Genomic DNA, 20,670 nt, shown 5'->3' on the forward strand with positions numbered 1-20,670 from the left:
CCATCACGCCAAGCGGCCTGTAATGTCACTGACGGAGGCGTAGCTTGATGTGAGGGCTAAAAGAACGAAAAATGAAGAGTCGTTAAGGAATACAGCCCCAAGTTGATGCATTTATTAATGTGAACTGCTCGCGCCATTTTTCAGTCATAAGATGAGTCGAGTTTCTCATCACAAATAAGCATAAAAACCGTCAAAAGAATGAAATGAGGCACAGTTTCCCAAAGTAGAGCTTGTTAGGTGTAGTAAGGCATTAAATTCATTGTGGCATCGTCGCGCTTACTCATCCACCTGGGCAGTGTAGGCAACTGTATCTTTTTGTGGCACGCAATGTCCCAGGAAGCTCCTAGCATTCGCGAGTTGTGTTCCTCACGACTCCGAGAGACACACTCGGATCGCGTCGTTTGCGGCTTGCGTTCCTGCGCAGCTTGATCATTGCCGAGCGCTTAGAGGGGCGAACATTTTCAATCGCAGGCAATATCTCGCGTCGCTGCCCAGAAAGTGTGCTCGTGCCTGTAGGCAGCGCTCGCGTTCCTTCTCCGCGAGTTGGACCGACGCGCGATTTCTCCTTTCCCCGCGCATGTGCAGGAGGCCAGTGGGCACCCGGCGCAGCACGCCGGAAGTTCGCAGGACAGTCCGCTGCTGAGCCCCACGGGGCTGCTGCTGCTGCCCAAGTTCTACGAGCCGCCTACGCAGAACTCCGCGATGGACGTGCACCCGCTCAGCCTCCACAGGAGTAAGGCCGGCCACCCCTCAGTGACTCCAGTCTCTTTTTTTTTCTTTTTTATAACTTTGTGCGCTACGGGTAGAAGCGTACCTCTGACAGCGCGGATGACGAAACACTGCATTCAAAATCAGGGCGCCGGGACTTGAATGAAAATAAGTACTATATACGCACCACGTCTTTCGTTTATTTCTACTTCTTTTTTTCTTGTTGCTGCAAAACGTCAGACAATGTTGTATAACTGAAAGCGATAGTGATGCTTCCCACGCTTTAATGAGGGAAAAGGCGAGTACGGTCACAGGGCGGCGCAAAACTTTTCTACTGCGCGTATTTGTGAAATAACAAAGCTATGTGCAGCAACGCACATAATATATATTGTAACACAGTATCAGATGGCGCGGGAAAACCCATTAGTAAAAGTTACTGCTGCGGCTCCTTACCGCAGTCAGCCCGATCTAATCTGCTGCAAGGTGTTCGGCCTAATTACTAAATAAGCTTTATGAATAAGCATCGCTGGTGGGAGAAGCACTTCGGCCTCTTTCACAGAGCCCTGTGTAAATGTTTTTCTCCTGGCATATACGCACAACTTGTGAAAGAAACGCGCCTTTTGGACGTCAATCATATCTGTTATAGGCATGCACAACTGCATAAGATGAATATAGTGCGCAAAACATTGAAGTAAAAAGGGAAGCTTTCCACAATACGAGAGCATCAGAAGCTTCACCTCTGCTCAAAAATGTCCGTCGACGGGCACGCAATGTACTTACATTGTTGTATTCATGCACAACAAAACTTACAACAAAACAAATTTCAGTGTAGTAAATTAACAAAACTTGTAGAAATCCAACAAGAACAACAAAAACAGTGTAGTTCTGTCGGTTCTGCACCACTTCGTATTACAGTCGCAGCCCTCTCTCAGCAGCTAAAGGTAAAATTGCGTTAATGGGGGCACTCTGTAATAAACGCGCACCATTTTCAGAAACGTAACTTCCCCAAGCCTAAAGTGCCGTGTTTTCTTTTTCTTTGCTCGCTTTCGGGTGGAGATGGGAGAAAGTGGGAGAAGTGAAGGAAGGGTGGTTTGTTCCTAATGTGAAATAAAAACAAAGACGTCGCGTAAGACATCACGCTGCTGCAAGACTAATGCGACCTGTTTTGCGCACTGCTGTACTCGATGTCAAAAAGCCCTTCTTCTCCTTGCAGAAAAAACGTTCTCTTCATCGAGCTTCTACGAGGAGCCTAACTGCATTTACCCCACTGTAGAAGAACAAGTAGAACTAGCTCGCAAAATCGCAGACTCTCTCTCGGCGGACACCAACCGGAAATCTCGGGGCGCCAACATGTTCTTCAAGAGAGTCAAACGATCCCACAAGTGGGTCCATGAAGGTTTGTTTCCCGATCACAATGCGCTAGTCACCTGCGTTAATGTGTGCAGTATTGCAATTTTAATCTTGCTTTGTCCTTTTTTTTTCTATTTTACTTCCTTGATGAGCAGCGTACTTGAAGTTTTCGAAAGGCCGCTCTAAAGAGTCTTATCCCCATTTTTCTTCACTTAAAGGGACTCTAAGGAGACAATTGACTTCAGCTGCGTTAGTAGATTGTCCTTGTGGAATACTAAGAAAACCGCGAGCAGAGCGTTGGAAGGAGACGCAAAAGCGAACGGCAGCTGCAGACGCTGCATTGACTATCACGCAGGAGTGCGCTGTGGCGTCATGGCGTCACGGGGTCAAAAACCCAACCACAACAGAAACAAAAAAGGAAACGAACAGAAAAAATATTTATGAAATCAGTGACGTTGCACTGACGTGCCGGCGTTGGTGTTTCATTGCGAAATTCAAAATATTGACCTTTGACCTTCAGTTTCTCTTTCAATAGTCAACTTATTACGGTAATATGACGAAAAAATCGGGCAAGATGAATCTGGGACGCAGCCGCAGTGGGTTATGTAAAACGCCTTGTGCGAATTGCTGAAGGTGTATGGGCCACTAGGAGACAGAAATGGCGTTGACAAATGCAATAGCGTCATTTTGTCAATAGTGTCACAACTAATGATACAGCTAATGGAAGTCCCCGGTCTAATTTAGCAATCACACTCGCTCCCTATTCGTAGTGGGCCGGCCGTAGTCTGAATTTGTAAACAGGGCCCGCAAGGCCCGGCTCCATGTGAGCCACCTTGGGTTTTCTGACAAAAACGACACGGCTGTTTACGTGAACGACCACCTGACAATCAGTAACAAAATGCTGTTCGCCAAAGCACCTGCCTTGAAGAAGGCTAAAAAATGGCAGTACCTCTGGTCTGAAAACAGCCAGATCAAAGCGCGGAAAGCTAGTGAGAGCAGGGTGTTCCGAATTTCAGCCGAGTCGGATCTGCGCATATTCGCGTAAGAGCGCCTATTATGCTGATTACACGTGCCGGGTCGCTTTTTCATCGCAATGCCCCTTACGTATTCTTGTGAACTTCGTTCTTTACTTTGTCACAATAATCCTTCACTGATTCATTTTAACGCACCCAGTCTACGAAAGAATCACGAGGGGATTAATAATTTTTTATCTTCGCTTAATCACGATTTCTCTTTCATTTGTGTTTCCGAAACGTGGCTTTCTAGCGATGATAGCAACATGTATGGGTTCCATTCTTACAGTCCTGAATACCGCCACCGTTAAAACAGTAGGCGTGGTGGGGCTGCCATCTTTCTTTCTCCCCGCATCAGTTACACTCGCCGGAATGATTTGAACTTTCACGTTGATTGCTGCGAAACGGTATGGGTGGAAACTAACAAGCCCTTCGAGGCATGCAGCACTAAAAGGTTTGTTCTTGGTTCTAACGTTTCGGATTTCCTCTATGCTCTTGATAACGTACTTAACAAACTGCTGTCGGAAAATGAAGCCCGCGAATACACGCGAAATCGCCGCGCGACTTCACCGCTCGAGGCACTTTGCGTGTATTCGCGGGCTGCTTTCACGCTCGGAAAAACAGCTTTATGTAGCACGTATTGAGCAGCAGAAAGCTGTATCGGGAGTTCTTCACGCTGTTCTGCAATTTTCTCATTGACAGTTTTCATCTAATTATAATAATAAAGAAGTTGATTAATCAATTAAGACTAATTATTTACGAGGGCGAACCAGAACGTCCTTGCCCCTATTCTTTATTAGCCAAAATAAGGCACATGCAGGTAATTACAGATATACGTACGATTGCACGTACCTTGGGCTATCTTTCCACATAGTCCCCACACCGGTTCAGACCATTTGTCCCATCGCAGCACTAAATTTGAAAGGCCCCTGTGGCAGAATTCATGCGGCTGACTGTGGAACCACCATCGTATTGCTGTCTTGGCTTCATCGTTGCACGTGAATCCAAACACCACCACCTCACGCTTCTCAAAGCGAGACACCTTCCCCGATACGTAGGCTGCATTTCCCTGTGAATTTCGATGGGCGTTCGCTCCATAAAAAACGAATCACACTTCGTCGCTCGTACGACGTGGACGTGTGAAGCATAACCGCCATTTTCAACAACTGACAGCAGCGCCGTGCCGCGGAGATATGGCCGGGCTGGTCCAAGAAAGGTCCACCGCTGGGAATCGATGTGTTGACTTCGCACTTACAGCTGTAATTTAGCACACAAAAAATAGAGGCAAGGACTTTCTTATTCGTCCTTAATTAGGTAGAATGCAAAAAAAAATTCTGAGTATCTCCAAGCGACGGCAAACAACATTACATTGGTTCTGTCCAGCTACGTAGCATTTGCACATTTTTTAAAGTTTGGCTCAAGTTAAGTGAAATACCCTGTAGGTATGACCGCGGTGAGGAAATGAAGAAAGGATAGTCCAGCACGCTCACTGACTTCAGCGTCTTCATTTTACGCCTGGTGAAGGCGGGCTGTTCTTAATTCTCCTGACATATCATTATCTACCACTCCCAGGGCTAATAACGAAGGCTTGTGCATTTTTACAACGACCTCACCATTTTTTTGATAGTGTTGTCGCAGTTTTTATTGTCATTATTGCCCGGGAAGGTTTGCCTTTTTCTTTAATGTAGAAAAATGGAAGGTAGGTGAGCCTAGGGAGCCTAGGGAGGTGTTTAATCAACCCAACCCGCTTTTGTTGTTGTTGTTGTTGTTGTTGTTGTTGTTGTTGTTGTTGTTGTTGTTGTTGTTGTTGTTGTTGTTGTTGTTGTTGTTGTTGTTGTTGTTGTTGTTGTTGTTGTTGTTCGTCGTCGTCGTCGTCGTCGTCGTCGTTGTTGGTGGTGGTGGTGTTGTTGATCACAGTATATAGGCACCGATTGCAGTGCGAAATAAACCACATAACTGTATAGCGTCCTTGGTTTTGGAGAATAACGCCTCTCTGTTATAGTCGGCATAATAGATTACGTTACCAAGCCTCGATTGATGGCGAAAGGACATGCAAATAAAGAGTTAGCCAACGCGTAATGTAAACTCTTATAGTATGTGGGAGTGAAAGAAAAGGCTTCACCACTGCCCGAGATTTCGTTACTCGAAAAACCTGATCTCAGTCCTTTAGCTGGCTTATTTCATCCCCTCGGTTGCACTATCGCCCCTGTCAGCACCGCTGATATAACATGAGCCCCACAAATTCTTGCGTGCGTGCGTGCGTGCGTGCGTGCGTGCGTGCGTGCGTTTCTGGTACAACGTCGCTTTCGACCTACTCGGCGTTCACGCGGGGTTTGTTCCGAAACCCTATGTTTTTCTACATAGCTCTAACAGGCAGCACGTAAGCTGCATAGTGGCCAATGTACTATTATGATGCAAAATTATAGGTAAATTAACTATCGATAGTATCAATAGATTTGTAGCATCGAAGGCACTATAGGTAGCATTACTGGAGTTCAGAAAGGAAAGTATCGATAGTAGTACCACAGTTTACTGCCGTTTGTTATTGATGATACTAGCGATATAGCTTGGCGGTCGTAGGTTAGCGATATTACCAAAAGTTTTGCGGTAACTGACACTCAGTAACACTCAATTCATGCATTTTCGCAACTATTTTTGTGTGTTGTGGTGGGTTTTGTGCACGCTGTGTTCCTGTGGTATTCCCCGTGTGTATGATTTAACTTGTCATCGTTTGTGTCTAGAGCAACACGCTAGCCCTTCCGCGAAGTAAGCATCCAGTTTGCATCGACTAGCCTCTCTCTCTCGTAAGTACACGTTTGCCGATGAGTACCGGGCAGAAACCACATGCTGATGCTACTCGTCAAACTCACTGAGTTAATTAAGTATTCAACTGAAATCATTTTTTCGGTATGAATGGTGCCTATTGATGAAAGAAAAAAATCGGGCAAAAAACACAAAGGACAAGATGAGAGGTTCACACCACAACGACTGGTCTCGTGGTCGTTGTAGTGTGAACCTTTCATCTTGTCCCTTGCGTTTTTTGACTGGTTTTTTCCTTCAACAATGTACAAACTGGCCCGGATTTCAACCCTTCTGGTGCCTATTGTTTTGGAACTATCTTCAGTGAGTTCGCGTATGCGCGTACTGCCGTAATACGAAAAAGAAGCAAAAATAACACGAACACTACTAGATTTGAGAAACCATATGCAGAAGGTATATTGGACATGCACTTGCGAAAAAGAAAAGTTGGACGTAACACCAGAAGATGTTTCTATCATTTAGATTCTTATAGATGCTACAACGTGGATGTTGATATACTCTGCGCTTCGCTTTCACGTGTGGGGACTTCAGGTCTCACAGCTCGAGTACCGACCACAGAGGGTTCGAGCTTAGCGAGCCACAGAACCGCGTCAGTCGTCGCATTTGTTGTTTGAACGAGAAGGTAACCTTCTGCCTTTTTTTATGACTTTGTTAGCTTACAACCTTCGAGTAAATGGCGAACAAGAACTAACCTATACTTCAGATATATAACGTCCATGCCTGAGCAAGTGTGTGATTGTACTTGTTCTTGCTGCCTCTTTCCGCCAGCTCCCGACTACTCAGATTCTGAGGCGACTCTGTCTGGCACAGAAACGTCCAGGGAGGAACTTGCAACACCAGATCCAGCGACTGTGCCGTACAAGATAAGCAAGGTTGGTTCAAAGAATACGAAGCGGCACTCAGCAGCGCAAAAGACGACAAAGCACAGGAGAGCACTTTGTCTGTCATCAGCATTTTGTTTCGATGCCATTCTTGTCGTTGCTTTTTCGTCTATGACTCCTGCTGTATGTATGCAGGTTGAAGGACCCTGAGAAGTGTTTTTTTTTTTTTAAGAAGAAGGTCCACATAGCATATTGTGTAGATGGGCGACACGCTAACGAGGCGCGTTTAATCTGTCGGTATTCTCGTGGTTTTCTTTCAGTTGAATACGAACACGTGTTACGTTGTCATGCCTGTGCCGATACGATTCGTGAACGTGATGTCCTGAAAACAAGACAGCTCTCCTTGCGCGATTTATGTCCCACTTAGATATAGCAGGCTATTATTAAAAGCACAGCTGTAGTTAGAACCGAGGCGTCTGCATACAAAATCATACAAGTGTCAATGCCGCGTCACGCACCTAAGTTACGTTCGAGTGAAGCCTTGCAGCGCTGCTTAGATGGCCCCTAATGCGGTTAGGGCCCTGCGACGTTATTTCAACTGTAAATCATTATGTTTCGAATTATTCTTTGTACGGCCCCGAGTGTGCGCGTAAAGGGAAAGAAATTCAACCTAAAAGTTTACGCGAGAAGCAAATAAAAGTAAACCCGTCTTCTCTGAAATTTCACTTGCCCAGTGACTCCATAAACTGCTACCAATGAAAACAGCGCTTTCATGAACGTGTACTAGGAGCCTCTACATCTCTATAGGTAGCTTTCTTGCCGTACTCTGTGCTCGCGCTTTTTGACAGCGTCATTTTAGGGTCGTAAACCAACGATACCAATGTCGCGGCCGGCGCAGGCGAAAACTGGGCAACACTACTCTTAATCTCAGCTCACTCCTTCGTGAGGAAGACAGGATAAAGTCTCGCAAATAAATCATATACGTCACTTGAAGAGGTTCATATAGTAATATTGAATGCGATTCGCTACTAAGGCAACTATACCCCTTTGTTTCGTCTGTCTAGAGTGTCCACGTGCCGGTTTCTCAACTATGCTAGAGCGGCGGCTTTCCATCGCATCCCCATGAGAGGATTATGTAGTCCTGAACTACAACTTTTGCTAAACTTCCTACACGCAGGGTCCCCCGAAACTGAAACTTATCCTAGACCCAAGGCACCTACAAGACGCCAACACGCTGCGCTCGACAGGCATCAGCATCGTCGAGCACAACGCCATCAGTCCGGAGGTGTGCCTCGATCTGGTGAAAGACTTGAATTCGCCGTGCGGTAAGGGAGCCGCCATGTTCGCCAAGCGCAAGAAGAAGTCCGAAGACTGGGTGGTAGACGTGGAGCGAATCAAAGCCCAGCTGGGAGACCGCTGGCCGGAGCCGCACCAGCCGGTGGCTCCCATCCGCACGCCCATCAAGACACCCGTAGATCGTTTCAAGGAGTCGCTGGTCAACCCCCGGCTCAGGGTGAGTGCGAAGGCGGCCGTCACCTCCTTGACGTCACCACGACGAACCAAGGCACCAACTGGTGCAATGGCACTGTATCGTTGGACCAGGTATTAGCACCGTGGTCAACAAGATGAGTGCGAAAACGTGCGCTCCACTCCTCACCGAATTCAGCATAAATTGTGTTTTGGCTAACTTGTGCCAAACCTCGAAAAATGCCGGAACGCGCTACATGAACATAACCAGCACATTGTTCACTGTCCTCTTCAGCAACACACTTTTATTTTATTTTTTATTTTTATTTTTTTGCATTGAGCTATAATTCACTACTTAACAAAGGTTATCGAGTTGAATTTTTAGCTGTCGACCCTAAATATAAAATTCGACGCATAAGATATTCAAGAGCGTATTCAGAAACACTAACGATCTATTTCGACGAAGACAGTAGTTTTCTTTCTTCCCCGTGTCGAGTTCCACAGAAATCGCGCGAGATCTCAAAAAGTACAGCGTCTCTAGACGCTTGTGCGCTTCCGCGTTATGGCGCTCAAACATGCTTCTAACGAGTTATCCAAGAATGGATCGCTGCTGCACCTACACCTAATAAATAAATTACGAAATCACGGGGTTTTACGTGCCGAAACCGCGATATGATTATAAGGCACGCCGTAGTAAGGGACCGTAATAATGTGGACCACCTAGGGTTCTTTAACGTGCACCTAAATCGAAATACACGGCGTTCTCGCACTTCACCCCCATCGGAATGCGGCCACCGTGGCCGGGACTCCATCCCGCGACCTCGTGCTTAGCAGCCTAACACCATAGCCACTAAGCAACCACAGCGGGTAGGTATACACCTAGTCTTAATCGAAGGCGATGGATTCGAGGCCACTGCTCTGGCCTCCGCTTTTGCCACAGTAACTTGCCTGCTGAAGTGATGTGACCGCATGATATAGCAATAGCTCGTGAGGCTGCATTATCATTTTCGCTTTAGACCGCGTGTTGTGAAAGTGCGAAAGAACTGTGCCAACGAATATCGATTGATACGAGACAAAGGTTTTGAGTCGTCGCCTCGAAATCACCTTTTTCATGCGTTCACTCTGCGTGTAACACAGTGTTCAAGTTAGATGACACTAACGTCGCTGCGCAAAAGCGCGTCGTTACGTGGTGCTTCCGGGGCTTCATTTAGATATCGCGCGCTTCCTCGAGGGCCCGGAAACATATAAGCCACAGCAGCTGTCTCAGCAAAAGAAGTATAGATTGGGTGTTTCTAAATATGTTCTACAGCTCCAGCAATGAAGTTCTTGCGTTGAAATCAGTATTTTCATATATAGCTCACTATCTTTTAATTCTCATCGCAAACAAATATTCTCAGTGGTTCACGAAGCTGGTCAAAATATAGTCTTTTTTTTTTTTGCTGTTTCCTCTAGAGTTAGTGCATTCACCTGCTGTGCACCTGCTTTTTAATTTTTTTACTTAGACGTTCTGTATATTTCGTACCTAATAAATTTGCGAGAATTTGCGATACATACACTGCATTTGAATTCATTTCGATTTGTTGTTTTCGCATTATTTGTACGACGTGTATATTGTTGTACGCAGATTTCATGCGATGAGCAATACCAGGTCCTCTTTTGTGTTGATCTCGGTGATGCGTCTGTTCGAAGCGTTCTATGCCTCTGAACTCTAATGTGCTCTATATTGTTAGCTTTATATCATTTGCGATGTCGCTTACTCATTTTTTTTTGAATTACAGCATTGCAAAACTTTCTAAGCCACTGCACGCTCAAGCGGACCACCTGTCATGGGACCGCGTACTGGGGCACCTGGGCAACTAGTGTACATGTCCATTTCATCTGCTGCTGAACTGCTGATTGGCTGTGGCGCCTCGCTGCCGAGGAAGCGCAGCGCAGTCCAGCCAGTCAGACCTTCAACAGCAGACGAAATGGACATGTCCACTAGTTGGACTCTTACAGAATACCTCCCATCTTGAACACTTGCCGATCGAAATCCCCAAAGATTAAGTCCGGGATGGACAATGTTTCTCCCTCTCCGTATCTTCAAAACACCAATCGTGCTACAGCAGCCCTGCAAAACAGCCCGATGACACATCTTGTCTTTCTTAATGAAAATAAACGAAAGCAATGTAGTCCCCCCTATAATGGCGATAGCTGCTCTTTTTCGCATAATAGTAACAATAATAATAATAAAAATAATAGAAGACCTTGTCATTCAGTGTGTGGCTCCGCAACATTTGACAAATACTGTGCATTCTTCCATTGGTCAACTGCGATATCTCCGTAAGGAAATACTTGACGAAGTTTTGTTCGGCTATCACGGCGAATGGCACGTTTGAAACGATCAGGCTTTAAATTACTACAGCGCATTAGTTATGGAGAAATTCTGCCGCTACACTATAGATGGTGCAAAAGCTCGGAAGGAGTTACCATGACCTATTAAACAAAACAAAGTAAAAAAAAGACAGTCACAAGAAACAGAAATGGGACGAATCTGTGCTTCCCGCTTGTCCGCAGCTGGTCAAAAGTCCCTGGGAGGCGGCGCTGGAGTCTCCCATTGGCAGCTGCGAGAAAGCTTTCGCCATGGTGCGTCCCGAAGAGGTCGTTGAAAGTGTGATCCGTGCCGCTGAAGCCAAGGGGGTCCCCGAACCGGCTGCCTACCAGAACGGGCTGGCTGGCGCCTATGAGCCAGCCGCCTACGAGCCGCGGCCGTCCGCCGCCCCTTACAATCCCAAGGACCCGTGCTTGGCCAGGGCTCCTCGGGGATGGCGGGGCACCGCCACGCGTAAGTGCGATGCATTACCTATAGCCACTCACGTTCAACCTCGCTGAATCCTGATAGTTGTCAGGACTTTTGCACGCTATCCTGTCACTGACGCCTACGAAGATCGCTCCGTAGGAAGCCCTTCTTGTTGATTGTTCTATCAGACAGGCACCTCCTCGTGATTGTGTGTTGCTGGAGGCAACGGCCGTCACATCGGTTTTCTTATGCCCAAACCTGGCGCCATATTCTCGGTCAACCACTCTTTCGGGGATGTTTCCGCTTTCGCCAGACTACACGTGACTAGCACAGGACACGCCGGCGCCCACGGGCGACAGTGTTCTACGGCACTGTGCTAAGACAGCGCGCTTGCCAAGAATGCGGTCACTCTTGGATACTGATGCGTCCGATGCTGTCATGCGAGGTCTCTCGAATGTAAAGGTATCCCCGAAAAGTGATCGACTGAAGATACGACCCCTTGAGAGCTATAACGTAAAACTATTCCAAACTGTTTCTATTCGATTTCTGCAATCAGCCCTCCACGGATTCGCCAAAAAAGTTTTGGGCCACCACAACTCCAAACACTACTTACAGCGCGTACATAGACAGAGAGACCAGAAAAACAACGAAGACAAGCGCTGACTTCCAACTTATCTTTATTTTGAGTAACACGCATATATACGAATACACCAAGACAAAAGCACGCCCCTCCCACCAAAGCACTAAATCGGCATGAGTATGCATTCAAAATTCAAAGGAACCATGACCGCTTCCTTAAGATGAACGAGCGCGTCTGTGCGACCTCAGAAAAGCGAGTGCTTTATCTGTTAATGCAATTGACGGCTTGCCAACCGACTCACCTTCAGCGATCGCTGCTGCTTCAATGATAAGTCTAGTGTTTTCACTAGGATGCCTAGCTAAGATACTGGTTTTTTCAAACAGCGGAATACAATCGCAATTGAGGACAATGAAAACCTAGGAACCTTTCCCACCCTTTGCACACTTTTTTTGCTATATGTTCTTGCAATCTAACATTTAGACATGTACCTGTCTGTCTTATATAAGTCCGACCGCATTTCAGGGGTATCTTGAACACTACACCTTTCAAACAATCCGTATACTTTTTTCTGTGATTGATACTGCAAGACCTACGTTCTTTAGCAGCAGGATTAGTTCTAACGCAAACCTGTGCAAGTTTTCTAGTTGCAGAGAAAACAACATCAATACCTGCTCTTTGCCCTATTAAGTTTGTGAGAGGCGCCATGGACGTACGGGATAACAGCTGTTTTGTTTCTTCGATCATGTACCTGAGGCTCAATGCTGCGAGGATCAGTGCTTAACCTACTACGCAACTTCGAGACTGAGACAAGAAGGTTGCTAGGATATCCTGCCGCCCTCAACCGAGCGATCTGCGAACTAGGTTCTATCAAATGATAGCAGGATTTTGTTAGTGCGTTATGCACCTATTAGTGCATTAGCCACCTTCTTATCTTAGTCTCGGAGAAGTTGTGTAGTAGGTCAAGCAATGATCCTCACAGCATTGAGCCTCAGGTACATGATGGAAGAAACAAAACAGCTGTTATCCCGTACGTTCATGGGATCTCCCACAAACTTAATAAGACAAAAAGCAGTTTTTTTCTCTGCACCTAGAAAACTTGCACAGCTTTGCGTTAGAACTAATCCTGTTGCTAAAGAACGTAGGTCTTGCAGTATCAATCGCAGAAGAAAGCATACAGATTGTTCGAAAGGTGCAGTTGTATGTACAAGATACCCCTGAAATGCGGTCGGCCTTGTATAGGACCGACAGGTAGGTGTCTAAACGTTAGATTGCAAGAATATAGCAATAAAGTGCGCAAAGGGCGCAAAGGGCGGGAAGGGTTTCTAAGTGTTCATTGTGCACAATGCGGCTGTACTCCGCCGTCTGAAAAAAAAGCAGTATCTTAGCTAGGCATCCTAATGAAAACACTAGACTGATCATTGAAACAGAAGCGATCGCTGAAGGTGACTCGGTTAGTACGCCATCAATTGCATTAACAAATAAAGAACTTGCTTTTCTGAGGTCGCACAGGCGCGCTCGTTCATATTGTTACGTAGGAAGACGCAGACGAAAAGCTATGTACAAGTATATTTACAAGAAAATACGCTGCGCTTGGCCAAGAGGCAACAACCCGCGCTAGCTTCTAATCGTCGTCGTCGTCTTCTTACTGCTCGGCTCTTCGTCATTGGAAATACTATCCCGTAGCAATATTAAGGAGGTGGTCATGGTTCCTTTGAATTTTGAATGCATACTCATGCCGTTTTTTTTTTTTTTTTTGCTTCTGAGGGGGGGGGTGTCTTGGTGTCTTGGTTGGAATATAAGCGTGTTACTCGAAATAAAAATCACTTGTAAGTCAGCGCTTGTATTCGTCGTTCTTCTGGTCCCTCTGTCTATTTACGCGCTGTAAGTGATGTTTGCGATGGAATACCAACCTAGCCCGTACCCAAACCCCTCCCTTCACCTGTCTGTCACGCAACGTCACGAAAACCGTGAAAACTCTACACGTGACATGATGTTACACACTGATTATGCATGATTAGAACGAACAAAAGAAAAACATTTCCTTCCGATTCTACACCTTTCTCACCATTAGCGGTCCACAATTGGTCAAAATGTTTTCACGCTGTGCCCACTTTGCCTGTCTGTCACGCGACGTCACAAAACCGAAAAGTGACATGTACGCACTAAAGATGAATTAATAAGCTAAACAATATACTTTTTGGAACAGCCAGAGGCTACCCCGTTCCCAAATGAATAGATGTCTGCCTACCGATCATTCGAACACTGTCTACTCGGAGCTGCCATGTAACGCCATGAATTTATTTGCCAATATTAAACTTCTTTGCGTGGCAGTATAACGTTGTCAAGCCCTTTCGGCACGTTTACAACATCGCTCTGCCAACTCTTCTTCCCTGAGGACCCGTTCTAGCGGCATTTGTAACTTTCCGTTGCACGCCGCCGCGATTTTCGACCAGCCAACGCAAGCTAAGCCAGGGGAAGCGGGTCAATCGCAAACACCGACACCACCCTCCTCATCCGGTTATCTGTTTTCACTGCGATACCTCGGCCCCACCGAAACCCTCTCCACTGCTGCATGCTCCTCACCTCTTGTCAGTCAAATGGGTAAGAAAAAACTGTTAAGATAGGCGATGCTATTCGTTTTGAAAGCAAAAAAAAAAAGTGACCTCCTATAAACGAGGAGAAAGTTTGATTGATCGGTTCAAAGAACGCTGCAGGTAACCGCCCGATGCTTGCGTCGGCGGTTACGTAAATTTGACCTCGGGAGACTGGAATAAGAAAAAAATCACCGACAATTACGATGCTCCTTAATGCGGACAATCTGTCTCGTGCCGCACGTTCCAAATGGAGCGAAGTGTGGCACGTCTGCTTCGCGAGAGGCAACGCGTAGGTGACGCGTTGTGGCGATTCCCAGCAGCCGCCGTTGACAGACCTTCGCTCATGCAGCGCTTTGCTTCCATAGAGACGAAGCGCGCTCTTCTGGCGCCATATGGTAGCCATCGTCCCCGCACAGCCCGTCTTACGCGGCACTACACTTTCCTTTTAACTCTTTCGTTCCACCAACGACGACAGCGGCCCTCCGTCGTGGGGAAGTTGTCAGTGGCGACAGCACCCAAGGGAGCGTCACATCGAGCCTTACTCGTTGCCGCTCGCCATCAACCCTTGCAGAAGCAATGATCGCTGTCGCACACGCTGGTACCGCGGACTGACCTCAGTAATTGACGGCGCGGAGGAGCGTATCCCTCCCCACTTCACGGCATGCTGCCTCCCCCTTCGGAAGCGCAGATGAAATCGCCACCGCGTCTGCGGATGTTTAAGCCGCTGACAACACTGCATATGCGCAGGCCGTCTCCCCTCCACTCCTTCTCCGCTTTCCACCTGATGGTTCCGCTGCTTTCATCTCCCGCTGCGCTCCGCGTTCGCTTTCACTCTTCGCGGCGCTCGTTCGCTCGGTTACGCCGACGCCGTCGGTCAACGCCGACGTTCGCCAGAGGAAAGGGCGTCCAAGAGCTACCCTCTAAAACAGATAGGACTAGTTTTACGCTACAGAGCCCCTGGTTTGGGCATCAGAAAAGCCATGTGAGGGCCCTTGTCTCCAGCAACACGTAATTAGACGGATTAATGGGAGCGCGCTTTATATGGGTCGAAATGTAGTGGTAGCAACCGAGTAGATTTGATTGACGGGAAAGTGCTCTAGCTCTCCAAACACATATTACTTGAATGCCTCACGTGCCGCAACGAGAGATTTTGTTTTGAGCCCCAAAAGGACATGATTTGTCACGCTCCGCTAACATTAGGAGGTATGATACGTCCTCACCCTTGCCCTTCAGAACAGCGGCAGATCTTGGGTATATTGTTCCGATATTCTCGAGAAATTGGCTTTCTCAACAAGCTTTAAACAAGGTTCGCTTCATGACACAGAAAGGCCTAAATTTTTCGCCATCTGTAAATGTCCTAACGGGTTTACTCACTTATACCACTTTTATTTTCCCCACTTTACTCAGGAATCCACTAATCCCTTTGCCCCTCCCTATGCAGAGTAACATGTCAGCGGTCGCATGCACGCCAGCAAAAAAAGCTGCCTTCCAATAAAGAGCTTCTCTCTCTCTCTCTCTGCTCTGGGTATCTAACGTACTTGGTCAGTGCTCTTTTCCCAACAGAAATAACAGAAAAGTCCCCGTGATGATTCGCTAGATCTTCTAATGCTGAAATCGAAAATGTTATGTTATTCCTATAGACTCAGAACACGAAACATAAACAGCACCCGTGTTCACCTTAAACACATTTCTTCGTCGCCGTTACTGCGTCGATACCCTCTTTGTTTGTATTGATGATGTGCAAGGTCGAAGACAAATTAATATTCTACCTGCACGCACGCACCTTATTTCTCGAATATTTGCGATCTTGGTTGTTAGCCTCGGTAGGTTCTAATACTTTCACTGCTACGGTGCATAGTTCGCCAGCTGTCGTATATAGGACGCCGCAGTAGAGAACCGTGCTCGGCATGTACCGTGCCCGGCACGGCAGCTCTCCTCGCACGTGTCTGAAGTGCCGTGTTTCGTATGCAGAGCCCGCTCCCGAGCCCAGCGGCGGCTCCTGGCCCAGCGCCGGCGGCAGCGCTGCCCCGTCCTCGAGCGTGAGTCCGTGCCCGCCGTTGCAGACTGGTGGAGCCGTCCAGCCCATCGCCCTGAGCCCGCTTCCCGCATTCGGGTTGCCGGCTGCAAGCAGCGTTAATCTGTCCCAGTTCCAGAACTTCAACAGCTTGCCGAGATCGTGGTCGCCGCGCTGCTCCAGCCAAGCCGCGTTTCGGCCCGTGAAGGCCCCTACCTTCTACGCCCGCTAATCCCGAGGTCGTAGCCGGAGAGGCCAGTGTCGAAGTCAGGTTGTCATTTGCCGGCTCAGCAGGAACACCTCCCACGCGTGCCCTTGCCCTTGCCCTAGGAACCATAAGTGAGCGCGAAGAGCCGCGAATACCTTTTAAATTACCTTCTCTTTCGGCGGCTCAAGTGTCGTACGGCGCGGTGCACCCGAAGCTGCGGGTTGTCTGTCACGGTACGTATTTTGCTTACGTCTTGTGACGCAGCTTCGGGCTACAAGAGACCTTCCTATAATAAGAACTCTGCACGCGGACTTGCACAACCAAAACGTGCTCTTTTTAGGCCTTGCTTCCACATCATCGCACACAAATATACCTATCAGCGTGTGTGCAGGCGCTAAAGCTTATTTCAGGAGCACAGTAATCGAAATGTTAATTGCATCGTTGAAGAAACTTTTGCACCTTCCCGCTTCCTGTTGTCCATGTGCGCCTTGTATTTTTCTGCACATCACTTAAAGATTCGACCTCCGCAATGCGATATGTGCAGAAGCCTTCATATTATCCGGACTCTTCACGATCTGTAAGAGATGTTATCTATATCGTGCAGCCTTCCTTCGTGGCTCGGCTTATCAGTTCTTGTTGCATCGGCAAAAGACACGTTGACTTCAAATGAAATCATTGTTGCAGATTTGCCTGCTTCCCACCTTTTGCCCTAATATTTAAGAGGCAGAAATGCTTTCATGAGTGATAATGCAGTGTGTGTGCGTGTGTGTGAGTGCAGAGAAGACACAAGAAGATAAAAGCCCCAAAAGACGACTTAAAAGAAGGTCGCGCCATACACCTAAAAACAAACGGAATGCGCTGCAGGTGGAAATGGACTATACTGGTAACTTTTGCAGAGGCTCATGCGAATAAAAACAAAAAGTGCAGCGACGTAGCACATTGGTCACCACGAAAAAAAAATCGCGAATGAAACGTACCACTCTTGAATGAGGAGTATGTTTTAATGAAGAGAAGAGAGAGGAGACCGGACGCATGAAACACACCCCTGTGGTAACGCTGCCACGTGGTGTATCATTAAATTGGCGTAAAGAAGTTGTTCCGACATTGAGGCGCAGCTTCGGAACAGTAGCATTGACTGTAGAGACATTTGAAGGGGGACAGATGACGCTAAAAGCTATTCACGCCGTAAAAAAGTCCCCACTGCGTAGTAATCCCTTCGCGTTCAGGACTCTCAATGCTCATTTTGCATACCCTCCAAGCAAGCTGTAATTTAATAGTTGTGGTCGTACAAAAGAAACTAGTTGCTAATATGATACAGCACTTGTGAACGCTCGTGCAAGGAATAGTACGGAATTACGTCAAACGAAGCGAGAAGCATCGATAAAAGCACAGCTCATCATAAATTCGTCAACCTTAACACTGCGACGCCACACGACCCATGACCCGACTGAATTCGACAGGGCGACACATTTTATACATCAAAAACACATTCATGTATTTAATGACGAAGTGTTTGCGTGCTTTTCTAAGCCGCCGAGCGCGAATCTTGCGCGAGCGCCCGGCAAGTAGGCTTTCCTTGCGAATAATTCCTGGGTACAGTAACGCACTCGCAGCATGGCGCACATAGAAGGGCTTCGAGAAACGTTCCTTCCGAGCTTGCAAAGAGTACAGCGCATTTCCCACTGTGCGTGACACACCTGGAACGCAAGCGATGGCACACTGCAGCCGAAAGGCGGTAGGTACTACAATTTCCCGCTATCACACACGCTACATAACACACGTCTGAACCTCAACCGCGTTCGACATTGCAAGGACGCATGACTTGCTCATCAAATTTAATGAGCGCCTGTGCCTCGTTAGCCAAGATAACAGGCGTGTGTGCCTTATGCGCAACCGTGCACACTACAGAAACAAGGCAGTGTCAAAGTAACTTAACTGGCAGCTATAAGGTAAGCAAGGGCCTCACCGCTGCATAATATTTTTTTCTATACCGATGTATAGAAAAAAATATTTCGTTTATCAATTGACCATTGAAACAATATATGTGCCATGTGCACTGGGATCTTGACAACAAAGCCTTACAATAGCGAGTGACCGCCTTTCCTTCAGCCGTGAGAATTTTCCAATGGCGACAAAAACGGTGGAAGGTAGAGGCATCAAATTTAACCCGCTGTTATCTGTTTTGCCGCATTACCTTCATCATTTCACAGCTCAGCTGTTTCGCTGATTAAAATGAGTTTGCAACGACGCCGATCGAAAGTACGAAAAGCACGCGAGAAAGATAGTGTTTCTACTATTTTGTATCGCGTGCGTGGACTGCACATTTAGCGGTTCTAGGGGGAGCAACCACTTTCCGCTGTAAATACTCACTAGCGAAATGACAAGATGCAAGCGAAGCACCACGACGATATGGCCTGCGCCGGCACAAATGGCCCTTCTCGCCTAGCTCATTTGCTGAAACTGCATCTGCGCTGGGGCGTTATTGGCCACGCACAGTGCGCTGTAATAGCGAACAGCTCACGTGGACGGCGCGAGAATGACAGCGTACAACGGTACTGCTGAGAACGAATAACAAGCTCACGGCCTTTATAGCGTAACCGTAAAACATTTTTTTGAACCCCAGTAGATGAGAAAAAGCAGCCTAGATTCCAGTTTGCGTGCGTGCGATGTTCTTCTTTGTCGATGTTTGTTTCTCGACAAACGGCGGAATAAAACATTTCTGCTCCCTCTCTTCCCGGATCCCTGCATTTCTTTTATTTATTTTTAGTTATTTCTTTTCGTAGTTGCGCGGTGATTTTCAGGTCATCGGAATAGTCACGCATAGAAGCAATACCAACCGTAACTATAGTTACTGCAGTCAAAATACGCAGAAGTTAGGAAAACGCATGCGTTTCTTGTCTCTGTATACAGTTAATTCCTTTTCTAATTTCTCACATCCATTTACCATAGATACGCAAAAGAAATCGCAGAACAGAGAATGAGCGCCTTGTGCAATCGCAATGAATCGAAACGATCTCCCTACACACCCTCACACGGTTCACCATTCACTTTCCAACCCTGTATTACGGACGAACTTTTTGAGGAAACGGAGCACCTCTCTCCTAAACATCCAATGTCCTAGCGGGAACAAAATATCACTTGCATTTGAGTGTGGCACCGACTTTCACTTCAGTCCGTCTGTTAACATGTGGGTCGTCATAGTTTAGAAAACGCGCAACAATGCGCAATATATTGGGCTTCGTGTCAAGTTTTTGATACTACGTGTTGCTAGCTGGACTTTGAAATGTTTCAGACGGCATCGCGTTTGATAGGTGGCGCTTATGCGTAGTAACTGCCGGCAACTTTTGCAAGGCTAGGTCCGCCTGCAATAAGCAACACCCCTCCTCCTAAGCGCCCCCCACCCCCATTCAACGGCATTTAAGATACCTTTGCAAGCTTGCTGCAACAAAGAATTCTCACGCCTGCAGTATTCGCTATATACACTTTGCAGGAACTGTACGCACTGCTCTTTACCCGCTGTTTTTCAGGGAAGCTACCATTGCGACTACATTAGCCCCAAGCGCGACCTATAGGGACGCTCTGAGTGCCACTCGTATGTCCGCAATAGAGATTAGCAAGAGGCGATTGGAAGATAGGTGGAAGAAAAGTAGGGAAACGACAAAAAACGGAGAAGTACAAAAGCAAAGTTCACAATAGGGGGTCAGAAAATTTGGTTGTGGGAGTTCATCGTGGTTTTTTTTTCCTTCTTTTTTTAACCTATGTAAGACATTAGGCAGTATAATAGCAAGAGCTTGGTGGCGCAACCCACCACCCCGTTCCAAAGGGGACGTTCATAACATCCATCCATCCATCCATCCATCTGTGTGACGTCAAGGCCAATATTCGCGTCTGTCGTCTACTACAATCCGGGCGGCGCGCGAGTGCCTCCAACAGTGTTTCTGTTGGCTTGTTCTAGTTCTCTATGCTAGTACACTTCTGGCGCCCTTTCATATAGCTTTATCGGTAGTTTTCGTTGGCAAAATTTATGAAAACGGCTCAAGAATCTATTTCTCAAAGGCAACGTTTACATGTAAACGCTGTCTTTAAGAAATAGATTCTCGAGCCATTTGTTGTTGTGCCGGCCGACCGAGCTCGGTCCAGCGCGTTGGGAATATTTCATGTGTGGTTCTTAACCAGAGCAGCATTTCAGGTGGATAGTCAAAACATAAACATGAAGAACAGGAAAGAACAACTGTCTAAGAGATATTTGCTGGAGTTCAACAAGCATGCAACAAATGCTGGCTACACATAACTTCTATATCATTACTTTGATTTTA

At 47.0% G+C, this 20,670-nt stretch overlaps 1 protein-coding gene across 1 annotated transcript in view; it reads left to right on the forward strand.

The window, feature by feature from the left end:
• The window catches only part of LOC139051861 (synaptopodin-2-like), a 121,395-nt gene extending 102,310 nt beyond the window's left edge, over positions 1-19,085 (forward strand). The window contains exons 6-11 of the mRNA XM_070528892.1: positions 586-733; positions 1,922-2,104; positions 6,660-6,763; positions 7,890-8,225; positions 10,736-11,003; positions 16,104-19,085. Of these exons, the coding sequence (XP_070384993.1) occupies positions 586-733; positions 1,922-2,104; positions 6,660-6,763; positions 7,890-8,225; positions 10,736-11,003; positions 16,104-16,378 (1,314 nt within the window). The 3' untranslated portion in view covers positions 16,379-19,085. The remainder of the gene's footprint in view (positions 1-585; positions 734-1,921; positions 2,105-6,659; positions 6,764-7,889; positions 8,226-10,735; positions 11,004-16,103) is intronic.
• Positions 19,086-20,670: the final 1,585 nt, after the last annotated feature.

This window comes from Dermacentor albipictus, chromosome 1 (genome assembly GCF_038994185.2).
Source record: "Dermacentor albipictus isolate Rhodes 1998 colony chromosome 1, USDA_Dalb.pri_finalv2, whole genome shotgun sequence".
NCBI lineage: Eukaryota > Metazoa > Arthropoda > Arachnida > Ixodida > Ixodidae > Dermacentor > Dermacentor albipictus.